Source organism: Leucoraja erinacea, chromosome 4 (genome assembly GCF_028641065.1).
Source record: "Leucoraja erinacea ecotype New England chromosome 4, Leri_hhj_1, whole genome shotgun sequence".
In the NCBI taxonomy this organism is placed as follows: domain Eukaryota; kingdom Metazoa; phylum Chordata; class Chondrichthyes; order Rajiformes; family Rajidae; genus Leucoraja; species Leucoraja erinaceus.
The window spans coordinates 1,822,560-1,848,134 of record NC_073380.1 but is presented as its reverse complement, the minus strand read 5'-3'; the positions used below and the strand labels follow the sequence as shown (position 1 = coordinate 1,848,134).

The 25,575-nt window shown below is 42.8% G+C and overlaps 1 protein-coding gene across 2 annotated transcripts in view; it reads left to right on the top strand.

Annotated features, from left to right (window-relative positions):
* The window catches only part of itga9 (integrin, alpha 9), a 369,220-nt gene that overhangs the window by 335,559 nt on the left and 8,086 nt on the right, over positions 1-25,575 (top strand). For both annotated transcript variants that reach the window (XM_055633502.1, XM_055633503.1), the window contains exons 25-26: positions 2,878-2,997; positions 5,261-5,362. In XM_055633502.1, the coding sequence (XP_055489477.1) occupies positions 2,878-2,997; positions 5,261-5,362 (222 nt within the window). The remainder of the gene's footprint in view (positions 1-2,877; positions 2,998-5,260; positions 5,363-25,575) is intronic.

Here is a 25,575-nt window from a genome sequence, read left to right as displayed (position 1 = left end):
GACTATGGCAGAAATATTTCAAATGTCATTAGAAACGGGAATAGTGCTGGAGGATTGGCGTACTGTGCATGTTGTTCCATTGTTTAAAAAGGGGTCTAAGAGTAAACCTAGCAATTATAGACCTGTTAGTTTGACGTCAGTGGTGGGCAAATTAATGAAAAGAATACTTAGAGATAATATATATAAGCATCTGGATAAACAGGGTCTGATTAGGAACAGTCAACGTGGATTTGTGCCTGGAAGGTCATGTTTAACTAATCTTCTTGAATTTTTTGAAGATGTTACGGGAAATTGAGGAGGGTAAAGCAGTGGATGTTGTGTATATGGACTTCAGTAAGGCCTTTGACAAGGTTCCTCATGGAAGGTTGGTTAAGAAGGTTCAATGGTTGGGTATTAATGGTGGAGTAGCAAGATGGATTCAACAGTGGCTGAATGGGAGATGCCAGAGAGTAATGGTGGATGGTTGTTTGTCAGGTTGGAGGCCAGTGACGAGTGGGGTGCCACAGGGATCTGTGTTGGGTCCACTGTTGTTTGTCATGTACATCAATGATCTGGATGATGGTGTGGTAAATTGTCTTAGTAAGTATGCAGATGATACTAAGATAGGTGGGGTTGCGGGTAATGAAGTAGAGTTTCAAAGTCTACAGAGAGATTTATGCCAGTTGGAAGAGTGGGCTGAAAGATGGCAGATGGAGTTTAATGCTGATAAGTGTGAGGTGCTACATCTTGGCAGGACAAATCAAAATAGGACGTACATGGTAAATGGTAGGGAATTGAAGAATGCAGGTGAACAGAGGGATCTGGGAATAACTGTGCACAGTTCCCTGAAAGTGGAATCTCATGTAGATAGGGTGGTAAAGAAAGCTTTGGGTGTGCTGTCCTTTATAAATCAGAGCATTGAGTATAGAAGTTGGGATGTAATGTTAAAATTGTACAAGGCATTGGTGAGGCCAATTCTGGAGTATGGTGTACAATTTTGGTCGCCTAATTATAGGAAGGATGTCAACAAAATAGAGAGAGTACAGAGGAGATTTACTAGAATGTTGCCTGGGTTTCAGCAACTAAGTTACAGAGAAAGGTTGAACAAGTTAGGGCTTTATTCTTTGGAGCGCAGAAGGTTAAGGGGGGACTTGATAGAGGTTTTTAAAATGATGAGAGGGATAGACAGAGTTGACGTGGAAAAGCTTTTCCCACTGAGAGTAGGGAAGATTCAAACAAGGGGACATGGCTTGAGAATTAAGGGACTGAAGTTTAAGGGTAACATGAGGGGGAACTTCTTTACTCAGAGAGTGGTAGCTGTGTGGAATGAGCTTCCAGTGAAGGTGGTGGAGGCAGGTTCGTTTTTATCATTTAAAAATAAATTGGATAGTTATATGGATGGGAAGGGAATGGAGGGTTATGGTCTGAGCGCAGGTAGATGGGACTAGGGGAGATTATGTGTTCGGCATGGACTAGAAGGGTCGAGATGGCCTGTTTCCGTGCTGCAATTGTTATATGGTTATATGGTTATATTTGCAGAGCTTCTAGCTTCTAGGGATCTTTTGCCGGGGGTCGCCAGTGTTGAAGCTCCGCCCAGCTTGGCCTGTGGACTGGTAGGAAGTGGCTGATTTTGAAACACGAAGCCACGGAGTGTTCTTCCGTTCCGACGCCGGAGCTCTGATCATCCCGGTGAGAGGGCCTGAACATCGGGCCGTCCGTAGCGGCGACTGCGGAGGGCTCAAAGGCCCCGACCACGGGTGAACAAAGAGGAAGATGACTGAACTTTATTGCCTTCCCTCACAGTGGGAAACGTTGATTGCGCTGTGTGGGGATGTTCATGTTAAATCCTATCGTGTATTTTGTTATTTTTATTCGAATGGCTGTATGGTAACTCAAATCTCACTACCAATTGGTCCATGTGACAATAAATGTAACTTGAACTTGGATCTCTGGTTTCTTCCCACACTCCAAAGATGTACAAGTTTGTGGGCTAATTGGCTTGGTATAATTGAAAATGGTTTCGTGTGTGTGGTGTAGCTGGTGCCGTTGTAGCTGCTGTTACTGGCTTTATGGTCTCTGATTCAATTCTGACCGGGTGCTCTCTGTGAGGGATTTCTCCTCCTGTTTGGGTAGTTTGACACTGTGTGTTCTGATTTTTTTTCTCCTGCATTGCAAAGATCCCAAAGACTAGATGAATTGAACATTGTAAATCACCATTTAGTGTAAATTAAATGGCTGCTCCTTGGAGAATAATCCTATCTTCTCTAATCTCACTGGACAGCTGAAACGTCTCACTCCTGATGCATTCAAGTAACGTTTTCCATGCCTTGATGTCCTTTGCAAAGTCACTGCCCAGAAATAGAATTAAACTTAACTAAAATACTTTACTGATTTAGCATCGTAACAGAGAATGTTTCTGGCAGTGGAAATTTGATTTTCACGTATCCCAGGAAATGTAGGATTACAGCCTTTGATGTTTATTTTGTCAACCAATTCAATCCATTGAAATGTAAAGCATCTCCCTATCCTGGATTATGATATCAATTTACATTTACTGAGACCTAACATATGCGCACGGTTTTCAAAATCAATCATTCTTCAGAAGATTTAATCTAAATTGGAGTCTGAAATTCCGTTGTGTAATTATAGATCTCATTTCATTCACATCCTGAAGTTTCCCTGCTCTGCTCGCGGTGTGAATTCTTCCTAACCTGTAACGTGGATTTAAACCATGTTACCAAAGGCATGAAACCAAGTGACAATACTTTGAAATACCCTTGATTTTCTAGTGCTGAGCAAAGGAGACTTATGCACTGTTTCTGGGTAGTACTGTGTTATATGATTAGTTAGTTAATTGAATAATGGAAGTTTATTTCCTATGTTTGCTCATTCCTTCAGGATTGTGATAGACCTGGCCGACCCTGCTCGATCATCAACTGTGAATTAAACTACATAGCAAAGGAAGAAACCAGAAACATTGATGTGTACTTGCTGCTGAATACGGAGATACTGAAAAAGGTGAGGGCAATTCAGATCATATTCTTCTTTCCATAAACACAGAGCACAGAAACCAGCTATTTGAGCCACTGAGACAGCATCACTGATCAACCACCCATTTGCACCAATCCCACATTAATTTCATTTTTATTCTCCCCACAATCTCATCAGTTTCCTCCCCGATTCTACACTCGGAAAAATGCACAGTGACTGATTAACCTGCCAACTCGCACATCTTTGTGAAATGGGAGAAACAGATGCATCAGGAGGAATCTCGCACCAGGAGAATCTGCAAAATAAAGCTAGTCTTGACAAAATGGGCCAAATGGCCTCCACTTTTGCTGTAAAGATTCATTATCACTATCAAGCTCTCTTGATTTAATTACAGTCGGATTTGTGCTGATAATATTCTCTCCGTTTCAACCCAACAGTTTATCTTAACGTGATACTCAGATTCTGTACGTGACAAAAATCTAAAAGGAAAATATTTCCAATTTGAATTCTGCTTTCTGCCTCAGCAGCTTAAGTGGACTGTGTTCGTGCAAAATGGGTTCAATCCATAACACTTGCGTTTATAGTGTTTCTTTCTGGGTGGACTGGATGCAAAGTCAGGTGGTGAAGCCCACGGACGGTGCTTACATGCTACAATTGAAATGTGCGGGCACCTACTCAGAATATTTAAATTAATGACTAACTCCTGATCTGGCCAATGTTACCAAAGATCAATGCTAAACTTCCCAGAGAGCAAATTCTACAATATTCTAACAAGTGGCACCTTTGAGGATTGGCCTAGTGATTTTACTTACCCGCATTAGCAGGTCCTTTTACAGGTTGGAGGCCAGTGACTAGTGGGGTGCCACAGGGATCGGTGTTGGGTCCACTGTTGTTTGTCATGTACATCAATGATCTGGATGATGGTGTGGTAAATTGGATTAGTAAGTATGCAGATGATACTAAGATAGGTGGGGTTGTGGATAATGAAGTAGATTTTCAAAGTCTACAGAGAGATTTATGCCAGATGGAAGAGTGGGCTGAAAGATGGCAGATGGGGTTTAATGCTGATAAGTGTGAGGTGCTATATCTTGGCAGGACAAATCAAAATAGGACGTACATGGTAAATGGTAGGGAATTGTAGAATGCAGGTGAACAGAGGGATCTGGGAATAACTGTGCACAGTTCCCTGAAAGTGGAATCTCATGTAGATAGGGTGGTAAAGAAAGCTTTTGGTGTGCTGTCCTTTATAAATCAGAGCATTGAGTATAGAAGTTGGGATGTAATGTTAAAATTTTACAAGGCATTGGTGAGGCCAATTTTGGAGTATGGTGTACAATTTTGGTCGCCTAATTATAGGAAGGATGTCAACAAAATAGAGAGGGTACAGAGGAGATTTACTAGAATGTTGCCTGGGTTTCAGCAACTAAGTTACAGAGAAAGGTTGAACAAGTTAGGGCTTTATTCTTTGGAGCGCAGAAGGTTAAGGGGGGACTTGATAGAGGTCTTTAAAATGATGAGAGGGATAGACAGAGTTGACGTGGATAAGCTTTTCCCACTGAGAGTAGGGAAGATTCAAACAAGGGGACATGACTTGAGAATTAAGGGACAGAAGTTTAGGGGTAACATGAGGGGGAACTGCTTTACTCAGAGAGTGGTGGCTGCGTGGAATGAGCTTCCAGTGAAGGTGGTGGAGGCAGGTTCGTTTTTATCATTTAAAAATGAATTGGATAGTTATATGGACGGGAAAGGTATGGAGGGTTATGGTCTGAACGCAGGTGTATGGGACTAGGGGAGAATATGTGTTCGGCACGGACTAGAAGGGTCGAGATGGCCTGTTTCTGTGCTGTAATTGCTATACGGTTATAATGGCTGTGATTGGAATGTTACAATGTGAGGAAGAAGGCCTGGTGTTGAAATGCGTTTAGTTTAGAGATACAGTGCGGAAACAGGCCCTACGGCCCACTGAGTCCGCACTGACCAGCGATCCCCGCACATTAACACTATCTTGCGCACACCAGGGACTATGTACAGTTATACCAAGCCAATTAACTTGCAAACCTGTACGTCTTTGGCGTGTGGGAGGAAACCGAAGATCTCGGAGAAAACCCACGCAGGTCATGGGGAGAACGTGCCACCTCCATACAGACAGCAGCTGTAGTCGGGATCGAACCTGAGTCTACCTGTAAGGCAGCAACTCAACCGCTGCACCACCATGCAGCCCTTCGTATTGCCCTTCAGTTTAAAAGTCGCCATCGTTGTAATAATATCCATTTCTGTTTGTGCCCTCTAGGACAGTGCATCTGTTATTCAGTTTGTTACCAGAGCAAAAGCGATGGTCGCTGAAGACAGAAGAACAGTGGAGATAGCAGGCGGACTTTCTGAAGATGCAACAGTGAGTAGCACCTCACAGAGTTATCAAATCGAGGACAATGCTTGCCATTCAGCCCATCATGTAACTGGCACTCCAAAAAGAGCCACTTGGCCTATTCCCATTTTGAGCACTAGTTCTATTGCATCGAAGATCATGGCTCCTCAAATACACCTCCAAGTACTGAGGTGAAGGTTTCTATTTCTACCACCCTTTCAGGCAAAGAGTTCTGGACCTCATCTACTGTCCATTTGAAAACATTTATATATCTGCCCTTTAATTGTTCTACAATTTGTCTTGTGGTTTTCGGCCCTTTACTAAGAAAGGTGAGTTCTTCCTATCTAGACCCCTCACAATTATACAGAACAGTATTTCCTTTTGATCTTTTTTTGAATAGGAAGCACGTAGAATTTTCATAATTCATATTATGCATCTCACCAGTCTGATTCCTAATTTAAATCTTTTTATTTGAATTTTGAATTTCACAGCAATTTGCATACATACAATGATAACAGACAGTGATAGTCAGGACATAATTGCACAACAGTATGTAAACGACCCTCAAAACCCTTACCCTTACCCACCCTCAATCCACCCGAATCAGGTCGGGACCAAACGGGGACAAACAACACTCACATACGTACACATCCACAGAAATACGATAAGATAAACAAAACGAAAAAGAAAAAAGAAAAAAGAAAGGAAAAAAAGTGTGGGGAGGGGAGGGGGGGGGGGGGGGGGGGGGGGGTTGAGAGGGGATAGCAGCTGCAATAAGACAGAGCAGTGATAGAGGGCACTCAGAAACAAGTTGAGCGAGTTAACAAGCTCCAGGAAAGGGTTCCATGTATCTAGTAATGTCTTGGTAGAGTCTTTGAGAGAGAACCTAAGTTATTCAAGCTTTAAATTGTAGAGCACCTCCTTGATCCAGCGGGCGTGTGTCGGGGGACAGGTAAGCCTCCAGTTAAGCAAGATCAGTCTCCGGGCTAACAAGGTTGTAAAAGCCAGGACCCGCTTCAACGCAACAGAGAGGTTGGTGTTGGGAGGAATACCAAAAATAGCTGACAGTGGGTTTGGAGGAATAGTCTGGCCATAGGCTCTGCTTAGCACGTCGAAAGCACTCCTCCAAAAGGTTGCTAGCTTAGGGCAAGACCAAAACATATGACTATGGTTGGCAGGGGATTGATTGCATCTGTTGCAGGTGTCTTTAACAGCGGGGTATATTCTAGATAATCTTGCATTTGTGTAGTGGACTTTGTGAAGGACTTTGCATTGGATTAGGCCATGACGGGCACATATGGAGGAAGAATGGATCAAATCCAAGGCAGAGTCCCATTGCTGGTCTGTTAGTTTCGTATTCAGCTCGCCCTCCCATGCAGCTTTTTATGAGGTTTCAATATAACCGACCCTTACAAGTTGTACAAAAAAGAGGTGCATTTCTTCCGGTTGGGATCTAGAGCTAACATGGTATCGGTCAGGGTTTCAGGGGGACGATTTGGGAAATGGGGGAATGTCTTCTTCACAAAATCCCTAATCTGGAAAAAACGAAAAAGGTGGGAGTTTGGGAGGCTATAGTTGGACGAAAGCTCCGCAAAAGACGAAAAAATGCCATCCTTGTATAGGTTTTTGATACTACTGATGCCATTACTATGCCAGGTTTTGAATGCGGAGTCTGTACTTGAAGGTTTAAAGATGTGATTTTTAAGCAGTGGGGTCAAGATGGAAGGGCCTTGTAAACCAAAGTTTTTCCTGAGTTGACTCCATATCTTGAGCGAGAGGGACGCAATTGGGCCTGCACCCGCAGTGTTATAGAAAGGGGGAGTTGAGAGCATAGGACAGACCGCAACGGGAGACGTGAACTCGCCTTTTCCATGTGTACCCAGGTCGGTAAGTGGTCGCAATCATCATTCATCCAATACAGGAGTTTTTGCAAGTTAGCTGCCAGTCACTAGTCTGATTCCTGCTCCTGTCATAGCACCTGAAGTCTGAAATGAGATCCGATCATAGCTCAAAGCCTTAATTAATGTACAGCCATTGACATCTTCATCCTCCATTGCTTCTTTTACTTCAGCTCATTGGGACTGTTCCTGCCCCATTCCAATTCCATTTCACAAATCAAAGGCAAATTCAATTGCAATGGTTCCACTTCCCAGTCCCAGACAATTACCATTATAATCTCCCAGTCATTCAGGCTTGATGGCCTATTTCTCATCCCCAAAAGGGAGGATTAAGTTAGTGAGAATTTAGGAGAATAACAAAATATAGTTTGAAGACCGATTTTCCGGCACCCTCGGTTCCAGAGATTTTATGGATCATCCATTTTCCTGTGCCAACAATGGTCACGTGATAATGAGTAGGAAGGAACTGCAGATGTTGGTTTAGACCGAAGATAGACACAAAATGTTGTGGTAACTCAGCGGGACAGGCAGCAACTCTGGATAGAAGGAATTTCTTCTATTAGAGATGCTGCCTGTCCCGCTGAGTTACTCCAGCATTTTGTGTCGACCTTCACATGATAAAGTTACGACAAGACACCCCCTGGCCTGCTAACAACCCGTCTCTCATGTCTTTAAAGCACCAAGAGTGCCATAAACTTAAGTAAAACCCAAGTATGAAATATAAACTGAATGTGAATGGAATGATCTGCCAACCCATCCTCAGCTCCCACCGTCTCCATGGCCGTTTAGAGCCCCGGTTTCCGACCCCACTCCCGACTCGCTAAGTGCACCAGCGAGCCCTTCTTTCCCCATCATGTGGTCCGATGTGACATGGCTGTGGTTGTGGCTCACGTTGTAGCCCCTGGGGCCAGCAATTTCTTCAGGCTGCACCCCCCCCCCACTAATAGACAATAGACAATAGGTGCAGGAGTAGGCCATTCGGCCCTTCGAGTCAGCATCGCCATTCAATGTGATCATGGCTGATATCCCCAATCAGTTCCTGCCTTCTCCCCGTATCCCCTGACTCCGCTAATCTACACCCACCCCCTCCACCACTACTTCCGCGCCTCTCCCGTCTCCCCTGAAATCGTCGACATCCTCAACCTTGGAAGCGACAGTGGGGACGGTGACCAAACCCGTTCTGTTGGCGGTGAGCCGCAACAAGAGCCACGTGAACCGGTGGAGAAGGGCTCGCTGATGCAGACCGGCAGCATCGGCGCCTACTTTTACAGTGAAACAACACAAAGTGCTGGTGTAACTCAGCCCACTGAATCAGTCTGAGAAAGGATCCTGATGTCATGTATCCATGTTCTCCAGAGACTCTGACCCGCGGAATTATTCCAGCTCTTTGTGTCCTATGGGTGAGTGAAGAAGTGCTCGCTAGTGCACCTTGCGAATCGGGAGTGGGATCGGAAGCCAGGGTTCTTAATGGCTGGGGCGTGTTATGAGCATGGATGGGTCGGCAGGTCCAGTCACTGTATCTGACATCTGTTATAAGGGGATCGTTAAAAAGGGTTTATTGTATTGTTCTTGCGAAACAGTTAAGCCCCTGTCCCGCTTTCACGACCTAATTGGCAACCTCTGCCGAGTTTGCCCTTGAAGTATACTCGCAGCATGGTCGCCATGAGGTCGTAGGAGGTCTTCGTAACTCTACCTCATGCTCATGAGTGGTTTCCACGTACTCGTAGCCTCAAGTAGGTTGCGGCGTTTTTTCCAGCCTGATAAAAAATGTCCATGAGTTTAAAAAAAGGTCGGCATGGAAAAAATTGATACTTTTTACTCGTAGGTAGGTCGTAGGTAGGTCGTAGTAGGTGGATGGTAGTCATAGGTAGTCGTTGGTTAGTAACTGGCCCGAGAAAAAAAATGCAAACATTACATCATTTTTATCATGTTATCATTTTCCACTCATAGCTAGTCGTAGTTGGTCTTGGGTGTGGAAGACTGAGGTCGAGGGGAGTCGTAGGAAGTCGTAGACATAGTCGTAGGGGGCCGTAGACATTCTTTTCAACTCATCATTCTTTTAGGGTCTTCTAAACTCATGGATTAGGTCGTCCAAGTGGGACAGGCCCTTTAGGAGGAAGAGTGAGAGCATAGTAGATTATTTCACGATGGAGGAACTTAACCAGAAAGAGCGCTCGTCACTAACAATGCCATCTTTGGCTGTTCAGGCAATTTCATCTAGGCTCTCGAAATTTTGTCTGGATTGTAGGGCCATCAGTTGTCGGAAAATTGGTGTTGAACCTGTAGCATTATAGGATTTATGGGGGATTAGTGTAAAAGGGTGGTGAGCACTCCCTCAATGCTGGAAAGTTTATCAGTTTCAGCTTAGCATGGCACAGGGAAGCCCAACCCTTGAAGTTCACTGTCATGATATGATTTTCACAGAGAGCATTAAGGTGACCCGCAGTGCTGTTGCAATACCAAAAAGTATGGAGCTTTCTGAAAGTCTCTGCTGCCTGATTACATTGAAATACTTGGTTTAAAACGAAACAGATATTCTAGCATTTGGCTGTGAGTATCCCTGAATTACCATCAAACTTGGTTTGTCATCATAAGCATGGTGTAACATTGTGACTGTAATGCAGTTTGATTCTGCTTTCTTCTTTCCCTTCCCATGAGAAGATTTGACTTCAAAAATCAAACAACAAAACAATCAGCTGCAGGAGTGTGAGAATGCTACGCCTGCTAGAACTGGCAACAGGTTGGAGATGCAGGGGTAGAGAAGGAGAGGATGTAAATGTGATAAGTTATGGACTGAGGGAATATCAGAAATGGAGGTTTGTCCCGGCAGTTCAATAATGTTAACCACAGATCTACGGAAATATGAAAAATATTCAAAGCATTTGTAAACCATATGTATTATGAAAGTTCATTCAGAACTGAGTCCAGATGCTTAAATGTCACTTGGTTACCTCCTTGCAGAACTTAAAGCAAAATTTGACTACTATTTCGCAACACAATTTAAGACCTTTGTGAGGAATTCATAAAGCTGTTTCTACAACCTCATAACCTCTAACCCAACACGCTGGTATGTTATGTTACACAGGATGGGGAATTTAAGCAATGCGGAGAGTATGGAGAAGCTAGCACTGTTCTCCTTGTAAAGGGGAGAATTAACAGCGCTGTTCATAATCACTAAAAATTTTGAATAAGAAACAGTTTATGTTACAATATGATTGATATGTAAATGTCACAGATACAAGGCTGCCAACTCTCACGCATTGAGCATGAAACTCACGCATTTGACAAAATTCTCACGCTCTCACGCTGATGACGGAAGTACTCACCCTCAAAAATACATTTTAAAATCTATACAAATAAATAAATCAACTCGCACTCCTCCACACTCACCAATGAGAATAGTTTTCTGTCAGCGGGTTCCCCGTAAAGAACAAGCAATTGGCTTAAGCCCATCGCACACTATTTAAAATGGCAATGTGGACAAAAATGCTGGAGAAACTCAGCGGGTGAGGCGGCATCTATGTCTGAGTTGGACCCTTCTTCAGACTCAAGCATTTCTCCAGCATTTTTGTCTACCACTCTATAGATGCTGCCATCCGCATTCACATTCCCGTGCAGATGGTGTGATAGGTGAGACACGGTGGTGGACCCCTGAGGCACCGCTCACACCTCCCACCCTCACCTCCGGTGGCTCTGTGTCCGTCGGCCACTCTGTCCACACCGCATGGAGTTTTAACCCCGGCCCGGAGCCAGGAGCGGATCGGGTGAGTGGGGGCGTCGGGGGCCGCCTCCGGAACCGCGGGGATGAATCTCAGGCTATAGCTCCGCTCCGATTCCCGATCCACGGCTCACTGTCCCTCACCTCCCCCAGAACCCCGGGTCACTGACCTTCACCTCCCCCGGACCCCACCTGGACACGGAACACCTGGGCCGGCCCGCATTCCTGGGGAGGGGGGGAGAGAGGGAAATGCTCCCCGTACATCGCCAAGTCTCCGCTCACTCTGGGTGTTGTCGCCGCTTCACTGACACGTACTCTCACACACAACCTAACACGCACCCTTACACACACACTGGCACACACAAGGTGTTAAGGGATATGGGCCAAATGCGGATAAATGGGACTAGTTTAGATGGGGCATCTTGATCTGCATGGACATGTTGGGATGAAGGGCCTATTTCCATGCTGTAAGACTATGACACATTGTAGAAAGGGTGCAATTGCTCTGGAGAGGATCCAGGGGCGATTTATGAACAGAGCTGGAATTTTGGGCGATTTGGCAGAGCTGGAATTTTTTTTTCACTTTGAGGTAAGATTTGATAACTGGGATTGTATTCCCTGCAGCAACGGAGGTGAAGGAAAGACTTGGTTGAGGTGAATAATATTATGAGACCAGGACCTGTTTCGCTTAAAAAAGAGTGTAGGAAGGAACTGCAGACGGTGGTTTAAACTGAAGATAGACACTAAAAACTGGAATAACTCAGTAGGACCGGCAGCATCTCTGGAGAGAAAGAATAGGTGATATTTCGGGTCGAGACTTTCAGACTGAAGAGGTTGAAAACCAGCCATAAAACACAATGACTGGAGATGTGTGTTAACCAACTAAGGGCTGAAATCAGAATCATGTGAACATCTTTATTGACGTGACACCATAATAAATATATTCCAGAAAAAATAATTTAATGAGGAGGTATGTTGGTGTAGCGGTAGAGTTGCTGCCTTACAGCACCACAGATCCAGGTTTGATCCTGACCACGGGTGCTGTTTGTACAGTATTTGCACATTCTCCTATGGCCACATAGTTTTCTCTGGATATTCCGGTTTCCCCCACAACTGAAAGAATTGCAGGTTTGTGGGTTAATTGGCTTCTGTAAATTGTCCTTGGTGTGTAGGATACAACTGGTGTATGGTAGGTTGCTGGTCGGTGTGGACTTGGTGTGCCGAAGGACCTGTTTCCATCTATATGTTTTACATATATATCTTAATTTCATTGACCCATATACGGTTGAATATGTGGCATTATTTCCATCTTGTTTCTATAGTCTAAGGGTAAGGTTAGTGGGGAAACTGCTAGAGTCAGTTATTAAAGATGGGATAGCAGCACATTTGGAAAGTGGTGAAATCATTGGACAAAGTCAGCGTGGATTTATGAAAGGTAAATCATGTCTGACGAATCTTATAGAATTTTTCGAGGATGTAATTAGTAGAGTGGATGAGGGAGAACCAGTGGATGTGTTATATCTGGACTTTCAGAAGGCTTTCGACAAGGCCCCACATAAGAGATTAGTATACAAACTTAAAGCACACGGTATTGGGGGTTCAGTATTGATGTGGATAGAGAACTGGCTGGCAGACAGGAAGGAAAGAGTAGGAGTAAACGGGTGCTTTTCAGAATGGCAGGCAGTGACTAGTGGGGTACCGCAAGGCTCAGTGCTGGGACCCCAGCTATTTACAATATATATTAATGATTTGGACGAGGGAATTGAATGGAATATCTCCAAGTTTGCGGATGACACGAAGCTGGGGAGCAGTGTTAGCTGTGAGGAGGATGCTCGGAGGCTGCAAGGTGACTTGGATAGGCTGCGTGAGTGGGCAAATGCATGGCAGATGCAGTATAATGAGGATAAATGTGAGGTTATCCACTTTGGTGGCAAAAACAGGAAAGTAGATTATTATCTGAATGGTGTCCGATTAGGAAAAGGGGAGATGCAACAAGACCTGGGTGTCATGGTACACCAGTCATTGAAAGTAGGCATGCAGGTACAGTAGGCAGTGAAGAAAGCGAATGGTGTGTTAGCATTCATAGCAAAATGATTTCAGTATAGGAGTAGGGAGGTTCTACTGCAGTTGTACAGGGTCTTGGTGAGACCACACCTGGAGTATTGCGTACAGTTTTGGTCTCCTAATCTGAGGAAAGACATTCTTGCCATAGAGGGAGTACAGAGAAGGTTCACCAGACTGATTCCTGGGATGTCAGGACTTTCATATGAAGAAAGACTGGATAGACTCGGCTTGTACTCGCTAAAATTTAGAAGATTGAGGGGGGATCTTATAGAAACTTACAAAATTCTTAAGGGGTTGGACAGGCTAGATGCAGGAAGATTGTTCCCGATGTTGGGGAATTCCAGAACAAGGAGTCACAGTTTAAGGCTAAGGGGGAAATATTTTAGGGCCGAGATGAGAAAAACATTTTTCACACTTAAGAGGGAGTTGGATGTAGCCCTTGTGGCTAAAGTGATCAGGGGGTATGGAGAGAAGGCAGGTACAGGAGACTGAGTTGGATGGTCAGCCATGATCATATTGAATGGCAGTGCAGGCTCGAAGGGCCGAATGGCCTACTCCTGCACCTATTTTCTATGTTTCCGCCATTCATTGTGATCATGGCTGATCGTCCCCGATCAATAACCCGTGCCTGCCTTCTCCCTATATCCCTTGACTCCACTAGCCCCTAGAGCTCTATCTAACTCTCTCTTAAATCCATCCAGTGACTTGGCCTCCACTGCCCTCTGTGCCAGGGAATTTCACAACTCTCTGGGTGAAAAAGTGTTTTCTCACCTCAGTCTTAAATGACCTCCCCTTTATTCTAAGACTGTGTGGCCCCTGGTTCTGGACTCACCCAACATGTTTCCTGCATCTAGCTTGTCCAGTCCTTTTATAATTTTATATGTTTCTATAAGATACCCCCTCATCCTTCTAAACTCCAGTGAATACAAGCCTAGTCTTTTCAATCTTTCCTCATACGACAGTCCCGCCATCCCAGGGATCAATCTCGTGAACCTACGCTGCACTGCCTCAATCACAAGGATGTTCTTCCTCAAATTAGGAGACCAAAGCTGTACACAATCCTCTAGATGTGGTCTCACCAGAGCCCTATACAACTGCTCCTTTCCCACATTCCTTGATCTCTTTGCCCAAAAGGCAAAATCTAATTCCTTCTTGCAACAAAGTCATCACCTCTGTTCTGTGGTAGAGAATTCCTCAAGTTCACCCCTCTCTGGGTGAAGGAACATCTCAGTCCCACCTGACTTATCCCTGATCCTTACAATGTAGCCACTAGTGCTGAACTCCTCAGACATCACAACCATCTTTCTGCATCCAGTCTTTCCAGAGCCAAATACAAGCTGCTGATGGAACCAAACGGGTTAAGCAGCATTTGTGGATGCAAAGGAACTGTTGGCTTTTTGTGTCAAGGTCCTGCATCAGGACTGGGAATAGAGGGAAGATGACCAGTAGAAAGAGGAGAGATGAAGGGGTGTGGGTGAGTTAGTAGATAATAGTCACCTGGAGAAGGGAAGGGTGAAGATGGAGACAGAGACTGGAGGGTAGTGAGCAGGGATCAGTCTACAAGTGCTGGAGCAAAAAACACAAAAGTGCTGCAGTAATTTAGTGGGTCAGGCAGCATCTCAGGAGTACACGGATATGCGATGTTTCACGTCAGAACTTTGAAGAAAGGTCCTAAACCGAAACATTGCCTATCCATGTTCTTTTTACACAAGATTTCAGTATCTGCAGTTTCTTGTGGAAGGAAGCAGCGGATGATGGTGGAAGGTTGTTTTTTGCACTGGAGGCTGGTGACTAGAAATGTTCCTCAGAGAGCTTTTTGGGCCCTTTATTGTTTGCGGCCATATCAATGATTTGGATGAGAATTTAGAAGGCAAGATTAGCAAGCTTGCAGATGACACATAAGTCTGTGGCATAGTAGATGGCGAAGAAGGTTATCAAAAATTACAGCAGGTTCTTGTTCAGTTGGGCAGTTGGGCGGAGGAATGGTTAATGGAGCTGAATGCAGACAAGTGCAAAGTGTGCATTTTGAGAAGTCAAACCAGGCCAGGAGTCACAGTGAATGACAGGGCTCTTGGGTGTGTTATAGAGCAAAGCAGGTACACAGTTCCTTGAAAGTGATATCACAGGTGATAGGATGCCCAAAAAGGCTTACCGCATATTGACCTTCATCAGTCATGGAATTGAGTACAAAAATGATGTTACAGTTGTACAAGACAATGGTGAGTCCACATTTGGATTATTATGTTCAGTTTTAGTCTTCCTGCTATGGGAAGGATGTTGTTAAGCTGGAAAAAATCCAGATAAAATTTACGAAGATGCTGCCGCGATTCAAGTGTCTGAGCTATAGGGGGAGGACTTTATTTGTTGGTGCACAGGATGAGGGGTGATATTATAGAGGTGTATATGATCATGGGAATAGATAGGATACATGCACAGAGACTTTTACTCAATGTAGAGGAATCACAAATCAAATTTGTGATAAATGTGAGGTTATCCACTTTGGTGGCAAAAACAGGAAAGTAGACTATATCTAAATGGTGGCCAATTAGGAAAAGGGGAGATGCTACAAGACCTGGGTGTTATGGTACACCAGTCATTGAAAGTAGGCATGCAGGTGCAGCAGGCAGTGAAGAAAGCGGATGGTATGTTAGCAATCATAGCAAAAGGATTTGAGTATAAGAGCAGGGAGGTTCTACTGCAGTTGTACAGGGTCTTGGTGAGACCACACCTGGAGTATTGAGTACAGGTTTGGTCTCCAAATCTGAGGAAGGACATTATTGCCATAGAGGGAGTGCAGAGACGGTTCACCAGACTGATGCCTGGGATGTCAGGACTTTCATATGAAGAAAGACTGGATAGACTCGGCTTGTACTCGCTAGAATTTAGAAGATTGAGGGGGGATCTTATAGAAACATACACAATTCTTAAGGGGTTGGACAGGCTAGATGCAGGAAGATTGTTGCCGATGTTGGGGAAGTCCAGGACAAGGGGTCACAGTTTAAGGATAAAGGGGAATTCCTTTAGGACCGAGATGAGAAAAACATTTTTCACACAGAGAGTGGTGAATCTCTGGAACTCTCTGCCACAGAAGTAGTTGAGGCCAGTTCATTGGCTATATTTAAGAGGGAGTTAGATGTGGCCCTTGTGGCCAAAGGGATCAGGGGGTATGGAGAGGAGGCAGGTACAGGATACTGAGTTGGATGATCAGCCATGATCATATTGAATGGTATGCAGGCTCGAAGGGCCGAATGGCTTACTCCTGCACTTATTTTCTATGTTTCTATGTTTCTAAATGACATGCAGTGCCCTCCATAATGTTTGGGACCAAGACCCATCATTTATTTATTTGCCTCTAATCTCCACAATTTGAGATTTGTAATAGGAAAAAAATCACATGTGGTTAAAGTGCACATTGTCAAATTTTATTAAAGGGTATTTTTACACATTTTGATTTCACCATGTAGAAATTACTGCTGTGTTTATACGTAGTTCCCCCTTTTCAGGGCACCATAATGTTTGGGACACATGGCTTCACAGGCGTTTATAATTGTTCAGGTGTGTTTAATTGCCTCCTTAATGCAGGTACAAGAGAGCTCTCAGCACCTGGTCTTTCCTCCAGTCTTTCCATCACCTTTGGAAACTTTTATTGCTTTTAGGACTTTTATCAGACTGAGAAACACAAATAAAACTGTAAGAAACATCAGCCAAACCTTAGGCTTACCAAAATCAAATGTTTGGAACATCATTAAGAAGAAAGAGATCACTGTTGAGCTTACTAATCGCAAAGGGACTGGCAGGCCAAGGAAGACCTCCACAGCTGATGACAGAAGAATTCTCTCTATAGTAAAGAAAACCCCCCAAACACCTGTCCGACAGATCAGAAACACTCTTCAGGAGTCAGGTGTGGATTTGTCAACGACCACTGTCCGCAGAAGACTTCATGAACAGAAATACAGAGGCTACACCGCAAGATGCAAACCACTGGTTAGCTGCAAAAATAGGATGGCCAGGTTACAGTTTGCCAAGAAGTACTTAAAGGAGCAACCACAGTTCTGGAAAAAAGGTCTTGTGGACAGATGAGACGAAGCTTAACTTATATCAGGGTGATGGCAAGAGCAAAGTATGGAGGAGAGAAGGAACTGCCCAAGATCCAAAGCATACCACCACCCCATCTGTGAAACACGGTTTGTGGGGATGTTGTGGCCTGGGCATGTATGGCTGCTGGAGGTAGTGGCTCACTTATCTTCATTGATGATACAACTGCTGATGGTTGTGGCATAATGAATTCTGAAGTGTATAGACACATCCCATCTGCTCAAGTTCAAACAAATGCCTCAAAACTCATTGGCCGGCGGTTCATTCTACAGCAAGACAATGATCTCAAAACATACTGCTAAAGCAACAAAGGAGTTTCTCAAAGCTAAAAAAAAGTCAATTCTTGAGTGGCCTAGTCAATCACCCGATTTGAACCCAATTGAGCATGGCTTTGATATGCTGAAAAGTAGACTGAAGGGGACTAGCCCCCAAAACAAGCATAATACAGGCCTGACAGAGCATCACCAGAGAAGACACCCAGCAACTGGTTATGTCCATGAATTGCAGACTTCAAGCAGTCATTGCATCCAAAGGATATGAATCAAAATACTAAACATGACTACTTTCATTTACATGACATTGCTGTCCAAAATATTATGGTGCCCCGAAATGGGGGGGGGGGGGGGGGGGGCTATGCATAAACACTGCTGTAATTTCTACATGGTGAAACCAAAATGTATAAACATTGCCTTTATTAAAATCTGATAATGTGCACTTTAACTACATGTGATTTTTTTTTCTATTACAAGTCTGAAATTGTGGAATACAGAGGCAAATAAATAAATGATGGGTCTTTGTCCCAAACATTATGGAGGGCATTGTAGGTTTAAGATAAGGGAGGAAAGATTTCATAGGAACCTGTGGGACAACTTTTTTTACACAACGGGTAGTTGGTGTATGGAGTGAGCTGCCGGGGGAGGTAGTTGAGGCAGGTACTATCACAGTGTTTAAAAGACACTGGATCGGATAGGATAGGTTTAGAAGGATATGAGCCCAATGTAGGCAGGTGGGACTAGTGTAGATGGGACATGTTGGTCGGTGTGGGCCAAGTTGGGCCGAAGCGTCTGAGCTTCCACGCTTTTTTTACTCTATGACTGAACATTTCCACTAATTTCCCTGGGGAGCCCTTTTTCACTCAATATATGCACTGTTTGGATTCTCACTACCTCGGTGACCTGGTGTTGTGGGTCATCAGAAGAACCCTTTATTCTGCCATACAAGCACCAGAATCGTTAAGTTAAATATCATTAGTCTTCTAAAATGAAATTTGAGCACTTGCATCACTCGAGGGTTGTGCTGCAGCAGACAGCAAGCACATGTAAAGACGACACTGTTGTGCACAGTATGTTGCACAAATTAGCGATCTGAAGATAACAGCCATCCCTGATGAGGAACAGCATGACACCCAGAACCTGAGTGACAGAAATGTGGGATGATGATCAGAGGGAACAAGAAGATGAATAATGGTACTGAAGGGAATTCCCAGCAGAACATCACTGGCATCATCTCTCAATAAAACGGAGAGAAAAATGTTAACTGAAAGACCTCTCTGTGACTTGAGAGTTGGTTGAGGCTGGGACTATCCAAACGTTTAAGAAACAGTTAGACAAGTACATGGATAGGACAAATTTGGAGGGATATGGACCAAACACAGGCAGGTGGGGCCAGTGTAGCTGGGACATGTTGGCTGGTGTGGACAAGTTGGGCTGAAGGGCCTGTTTCCACACTCTATCACTCTGTAACTATCTCCCACTCTTGTGCTGCTATAGCAATGGTGGGTGTTGCTGGTTCCCATGTCGAGTATACCTTTTAGGGTGACACCCTTCTCAGATTGGCTTTAGACATCATGCGGTAAAGGATAAACACACTAAAAATAACAAAAAAGACAAAAAGATACTGTTGGCGAGGCTGCCATCGGCAGGTTGAATATAAGGGGGAAATGGACAATTAATGGCAAGACACTTTACATTTACGAGGATGTTGCCGGGACTCGAGGGCCTGAGCTATAGGAAGACGTTGAGCAGGCTACGACTCTATTCCTTGGATTGCTGGAGAATGAGGGGTGATCTCATAGAGGTGTACAAAATCATGAGAGGAATAGATTGGGAAGACACACAGAGTTTCTTTGCTTGGGTAGGGGAATTGAGAACCAGAAGACATAGGTTTAAGATGAGTGAGGAAAGATTTACTAGGAACCTGAGGGATTACATTTCCATACAAAGGGTGGTGGGTGTATGGAATGAGCTTCTGGGGGAGGTAGTTGTGGCAAGTAATATCGCAGTGTTAATGAAACATCTGGGCAGGTACAAGGATTGGACAGATTAGACCAAGGGTTCCCAACCTGGGGTAAATTTACTCCCGGGGGTACATTTCGCCTTCCCAGGGTGAAAATATGTTGATTCTGGATTTGCAGATTTTTTTTTCATTGACTGACTGTGTTTGGTTCTGCTATACCTGTATCTGTTCATCATTAGTTCATAAATAAATGAAATAACATTGTTATGTGCTATTAAATTTGCCTGGGGTAAACGGGACAAAATTGGTTGGGAACCCCTGTGTAGTGGCAGATTATTATATCGTTCAGGGAATATTTTCCTCTAGCCACTATGATTAAAGACACGGGTAAGGAGATAGTTTCTTTACGCATCCACGAGTTCTCCACGATACATTCAATGCCGTCGAAAGATAATTCTTCAAAACACAGTCTCTTGATTAATATGTTTAAGAAGGAATTGCAGATGCTGGAAAATCGAAGGTAGACAAAAATGCTGGAGAAACTCAGCGGGTGAGGCAGCATCTATGGAGCGAAGAAAATAGGCAATGTTTCGGGCATTTGAAGAATGGTTTTGGCCCGAAACGTTGCATATTTCCTTCGCTCCATAGATGTAGCAATGTTACAAAACTTTGAGATTTTAAAAATCAAGTCTGCAATTTATCCCATCAGATAAAGCATAAAAAGAAGTTTAATTTGACACCCAATTCACTTTCATATTTTCAGTATTAAAAAAGTCATTTATGGCCTTTTTCATACTCGGAAATTAGCATCTTGTTACCTATTGCTTTTCCATTGACTTAACACAAAAGCTGTGATCGAGGACAGTCTAAAGCCCATAACTTTCTTAAAAATTAAGAGAACTGAATGAAATTTTCAGTTATTATAGATTGAAGCATTCTGAAACAAATATAAAACATCTTACTTGGATGACCTGAAATTAAAGCATATAATTAGTTACTTACCTAATTGTAGTTAATTACAAAATTGACCGTTGTGACGGAAATAGTAATAAATACCCAGACTGCCTTGAAAATTCAAAAATGAGATATTCTCAAGATCAGAACTTTAATATTATTGTATTATATGCTGTAAGTCCTTAACAGATAGGTAAATAAATTACAATTTCTAGCAATAGACCAAGTCTTTATGGAGTAGATCAGTTGCTAGCTGGTACATTGGCATATCATAATCAGTAGCATCATCATACTCCTCAGATTGTAACCAATAAGCAACTCTGTACACCTTGTTTTTCCTCAACCTTTCCAATTTTGGCATTGTAAACTACAAGTTTTTGCTCTTCAAACCACGCATGACATGCATTCTGCCCACTACTTTCCCATTAAGAATGTCGTGTAGATTCCATTTCTTAAGGAAAGGATATATTTTTTTAAATAGCCTAAGTATCCAAATAACAAACTAATCCCATTCACACTAGAATTCACAATATAACATGATTTTTAAATCTCACTGTCATGAATTTATATGCCAGATGGAATGAATTTAATGTTTAATTCCCATAAATTAATTTAGAAACATCCACTCAATATAATTAAAATTATTATTTTTTTGCACAATACTTGGGACTAAAACTGATATTTAATATAAAAATATTGACTATGGATAGAAATAACACAAAATATAGACGATTTAGATGCTCTTGTCACATGATTGTCCAAAAAAAAAAGAGCATTTAAATCATCTTGCGAGTGGGTTTTTCTGGAAAGCTATTGGTTGGAACGTTGCATATGCGGTGAATTTGAACTCCATATCGGCAGGAAAAACACTGCCGGTTCGTATGGGGCCCAAATAACATTTTTGCAACGTAAAATTAGATTAAAGCCACCCCAAGAAGCAAGTTTATATGTAAAATATACGACTTACACTTTGTTTTGTCCCGTTTTTGCGATCCATCACGTTGTAGGCGTTAGAAGTTGCTTTTGATTTTAATATAATTATTAAATTGTCTCGCGATTAAAAAACAAAATCGGGAATGGAAGTCCGATCGATTATTCTTCAGCAGCTGGCAGCCCGAGGAAGTCCACCTCCGATAAGCAGTAGAAAACTGGATTTTAATCCCGCCCCCCCTCAAAGGCGCCAAAGTTTTTTTTACTGTAACTCGGTGCACATGACAATAAACTAAACCAAAAGACATGTGTGGGGCAGGATTCTTACACAGTGAGTGGTGAGTGCCTGGAACAGGCTGCTGGAGGTGGCGGTGGCAGACACGACTGAGGCCGGTTCTCTGGATACTTTCAAGAGAGGGCTAGATTCTCTTAAACCTAGCGGAGTCAGGGGATATGGGGAGAAGGCAGGAACGGGGTACTGATTGGGGATGATCGGCCATGATCACATTGAAGGGCCGAATGGTCTACTCCTGCACTTATTGTCTATTGTCTAATGACATTTAAGAGATTTTTGGATAGGAGCTTGGATATGCAGGGAATAGAGGAATTTGGACTATGTGCAAGCAGATCAGAAATAGTTGGCCTTGGCATCATGTACAGCACAGACATTGTGGGCTGAAAGGCCTGTTCCTGTGCAGTAGTGTTCCTTGTTCAGACAATACAACAAATCTGTCAAATCCTGTGTCCTAAAGGGCTGTGAATACAGAATAATTGAATAATTTGAGGTTGATAGTTTTTATAATACATGGGGACTTAAGAATGAGGAAGGATGTTTGAATTGAAGTGAACAGTCAGATCAACCAGAATCTCATTGAGGGGCCAAATGGCCTACAAGTCTTCCACTTGTTTTTTTTATGAGCACAGGAGCTGAATTGAATGTGTTACATGAAAGATAGCATGAAAGATAGCATTTCAACATCAATCCAAACCTGTGGAATGGGGCATTAATCTGCAAATCTCTGACTCAGCAGCAAGAGTGATACAATGAGCCATGTAATACTTTAGTTTAAATGGATGGCAATTAGCTATACCGCAAAACCAAATATCACTTTATAAGCACACATTTTTGCTATTTAATAAAGCATCCGAGGGGATTTAAATCATGTTTTTTAATGTAATGCCTTAATTTTAAAATTGTGGTCTTGTATTTTATAGCTTCAACCCCTCTCTCTCCTTGCCCCCACCCCACCCACCCCCACCAAACCACAAACCCTTAGGGATCTCAGCGCTCTTCCAATTTTGACCTCTTGCACATCCCTGATTTTCATTGCTCTATAATTGGCAATTGGTTTCAGATGTACTTTATTAGCCAAGTATGTTCAGATGGACTCTAAACTCTGGAATTCCTCAACTTTTTCTCTATCTTGCCGTCTTAAATTTCATCGCACCTTGACCAAGCTTTTAGTCATCCATCCTAATTTTTTATTCATGTGTCTCAGATCTATGCCTGGCAAAACAACCCGCCTTTTAATGTTTTATTCTTGAATCGAAGGCGCTGAATAATAAAAGTTGAGACTGTTCAGTTCCACATGCTCAGGAAGAAAGTACAAGGATATTGTGATCACAATTGTGCCATACGTTCTTTATTAGAAGCACGCTCAGCATGGAGGTTTGAAAATTTATGTTCAAATGAGATTGCCATACGAGTCATTCTGGTTGATCATAAACGTGACTCCTAATATATCCCTGAAGTTGAGAGCTCCAGGATAAGTTATACGTGACCTCTGCTTGTGTAGGAAGCCTGCACAAATCCTATGTGGAAGTTAGAAATCAAAGGTCAGCTGTTGTCAACATACCCACACTCTGGTGAAGCAGCAGATGGAATGGAATGTTGAAGTATGCCTTCAAAAAGATTTAAATAAAATAAAGAAGTAATACTTCCTGACTTGTTAAGAAAAATGTTTCAGAGGATAGCTGATAACGACACAAGGTTTAAAATTATGCAAGAATATTTCCACTGGTTTGTGAATCAGTGGCTAGATGAACATTGCCGTAGGATTAAGTGAGTCATTATAAGATTTTGTTTTGGGTGTTGTACTCTTCCATTAATTTCCTTCCGGGAGGGGAACCCATCTCTTCCTGCTGCACACTAATGTGGTTGATTTTTACTGCTCATTAAGTTAGCCAAGCAAATACTCAATTATGAGAATTCATGTAATTAGACAATAATACCAGCATCCTTAAAAAAAAAAAAAATATCTGTTCAGTTTTAGTATCGGAATCAATGGAGAAAGCAGAGCCGACGGCTTAAAGTAAAAAAAAAAAAAAAAAATAGAGGGCTGTGGAAAGGGACTAAAAGGCTAGTCTTTCCAGAAATAGTACTGTATTAAAATTCTGTCAGTGGGCACATCTGGGAAATTTTTACAGACGTGCAGTTGTCATGGTTTTTAAGGGTCATTTTAGGAAATCTCCCAAAATCAGATCCTGAACTAACGTGTGAAAAACAACCACATTTTGATGAAGTGCTAAATTGCTTCAGCACCAAACCAGAGACTGAATTATGTTGCCATTCCCAAAACTACACCAACAATGTCTTATGTGTGCTCAGATGTGATTATGATAATGTTCTTTCCATAAACATGAAACATCATGGAAACTATAGGGGCCACATTCTGAAATTTACAATTTGCAAACCAGATATAGGGAATTTCAACACTTTTTCATTATACTTCATAAATAACAATGTTGGGGTTTGCTGCCCAAACAGTTTTCTAGGTAGAGATGTTTTCTTACAGTATATCCCAGCATATACAACCTTCAACCTCAGCCCAGTCACATACCATATAACACCATATAACCATATAACAATTACAGCATGGAAACAGGCCATCTCGGCCCTACAAGTCCGTGCCGAACAACTTTTTTTCCCCTTAGTCCCACCTGCCTGCACTCATACCATAACCCTCCATTCCCTTCTCATCCATATGCCTATCCAATTTATTTTTAAATGATGCCAATGAACCTGCCTCCACCACTTCCACTGGAAGCTCATTCCACACTGCTACCACTCTCTGAGTAAAGAAGTTCCCCCTCATGTTACCCTTAAACTTCTGTCCCTTAATTCTGAAGTCATGTCCTCTTGTTTGAATCTTCCCTATTCTCAAAGGGAAAAGCTTGTCCACATCAACTCTGTCTATCCCTCTCATCATTTTAAAGACCTCTATCAAGTCCCCCCCTTAACCTTCTGCGCTCCAGAGAATAAAGACCTAACTTATTCAACCTATCTCTGTAACTTAGTAACATACACAAAAGCAGAAGTTACAATACTATTCTCCAAGTTGGTGGAGTCCTAAAGAACATAACACCTGCCATCATTAATTTAGCTTGCAAGGATGATACATATTAAGAGAAAGTTCCATAATTAAATTAAAATGTAAATTCCATTATTAAATTAAATTAAAATGTAAAGATGATCTGATAAAGCTAGAACTCATGAACGGTGATCAGAGATATTAATGCTCCATTATTAGAAAAAAGTTTAAGACGCAATGCGGTGGGAGGTTAATCATCTTGGCCTGAGTGCATTGGAGTTCCTCTGGTCATTGTCCTGGGCTCAGCTATCTTCAGTTGTTGCAACAAGTACATTTTCTCCATCAAAAGATCAGAAAAAAAGATGCAGTGCTGGTGTAACTTAGCAGGATTGGGTTAGGATTGAAGAAGGGTTCCGACCTGAAACGTCACCTATCCAGACATGCTGCATGACTTGTTGAGTCACTCCAGCACTTTGTGTCTTTTTTTTATAAGAAGGAGGTTATTAAGTTTCTAAGGCTGCAGAAGAGAGTCACTAGGTTGGCATCTAAGCTTTTGGGCTTGCAGAGGTTGGATAGACTGAGACTTTTTTGTTTGAAACATAGGTGGCTGACGAGTGATTTTATTGAGGTGTACAAGATCAAGCGGGGCATTTTTTCCAGAGGAAAAGATTCTAAAACCACAGGGCATGGGCTTAAAATGAGAGGGGAGAGATTTAAGAAGGACCTCAGGGGCAACAGAGGGTTGCTCAGAGGGTAATCCGTATCTAGAATGAACGGCAAGAGGAAGCTATAGAAGCAGATGTAATTATGACTTTTAATGGACATTTGGACAGATATATGGATAAGCAGGGTTGTGAGGGCTAAGGGCCAAATGCCGGTAAATTGGACTGGTGCAGCATGCCAATTTATCGGTATGGACAACGTGAGCCAAAGAGTCTGTTTCCATGTTGTATTAGCTCTACAACTCTGTGACTCTACTTATCGTGCATGCCTAATGCTCTCTCAAAGATTTATTTTACAAGGGAATTTGTTCTT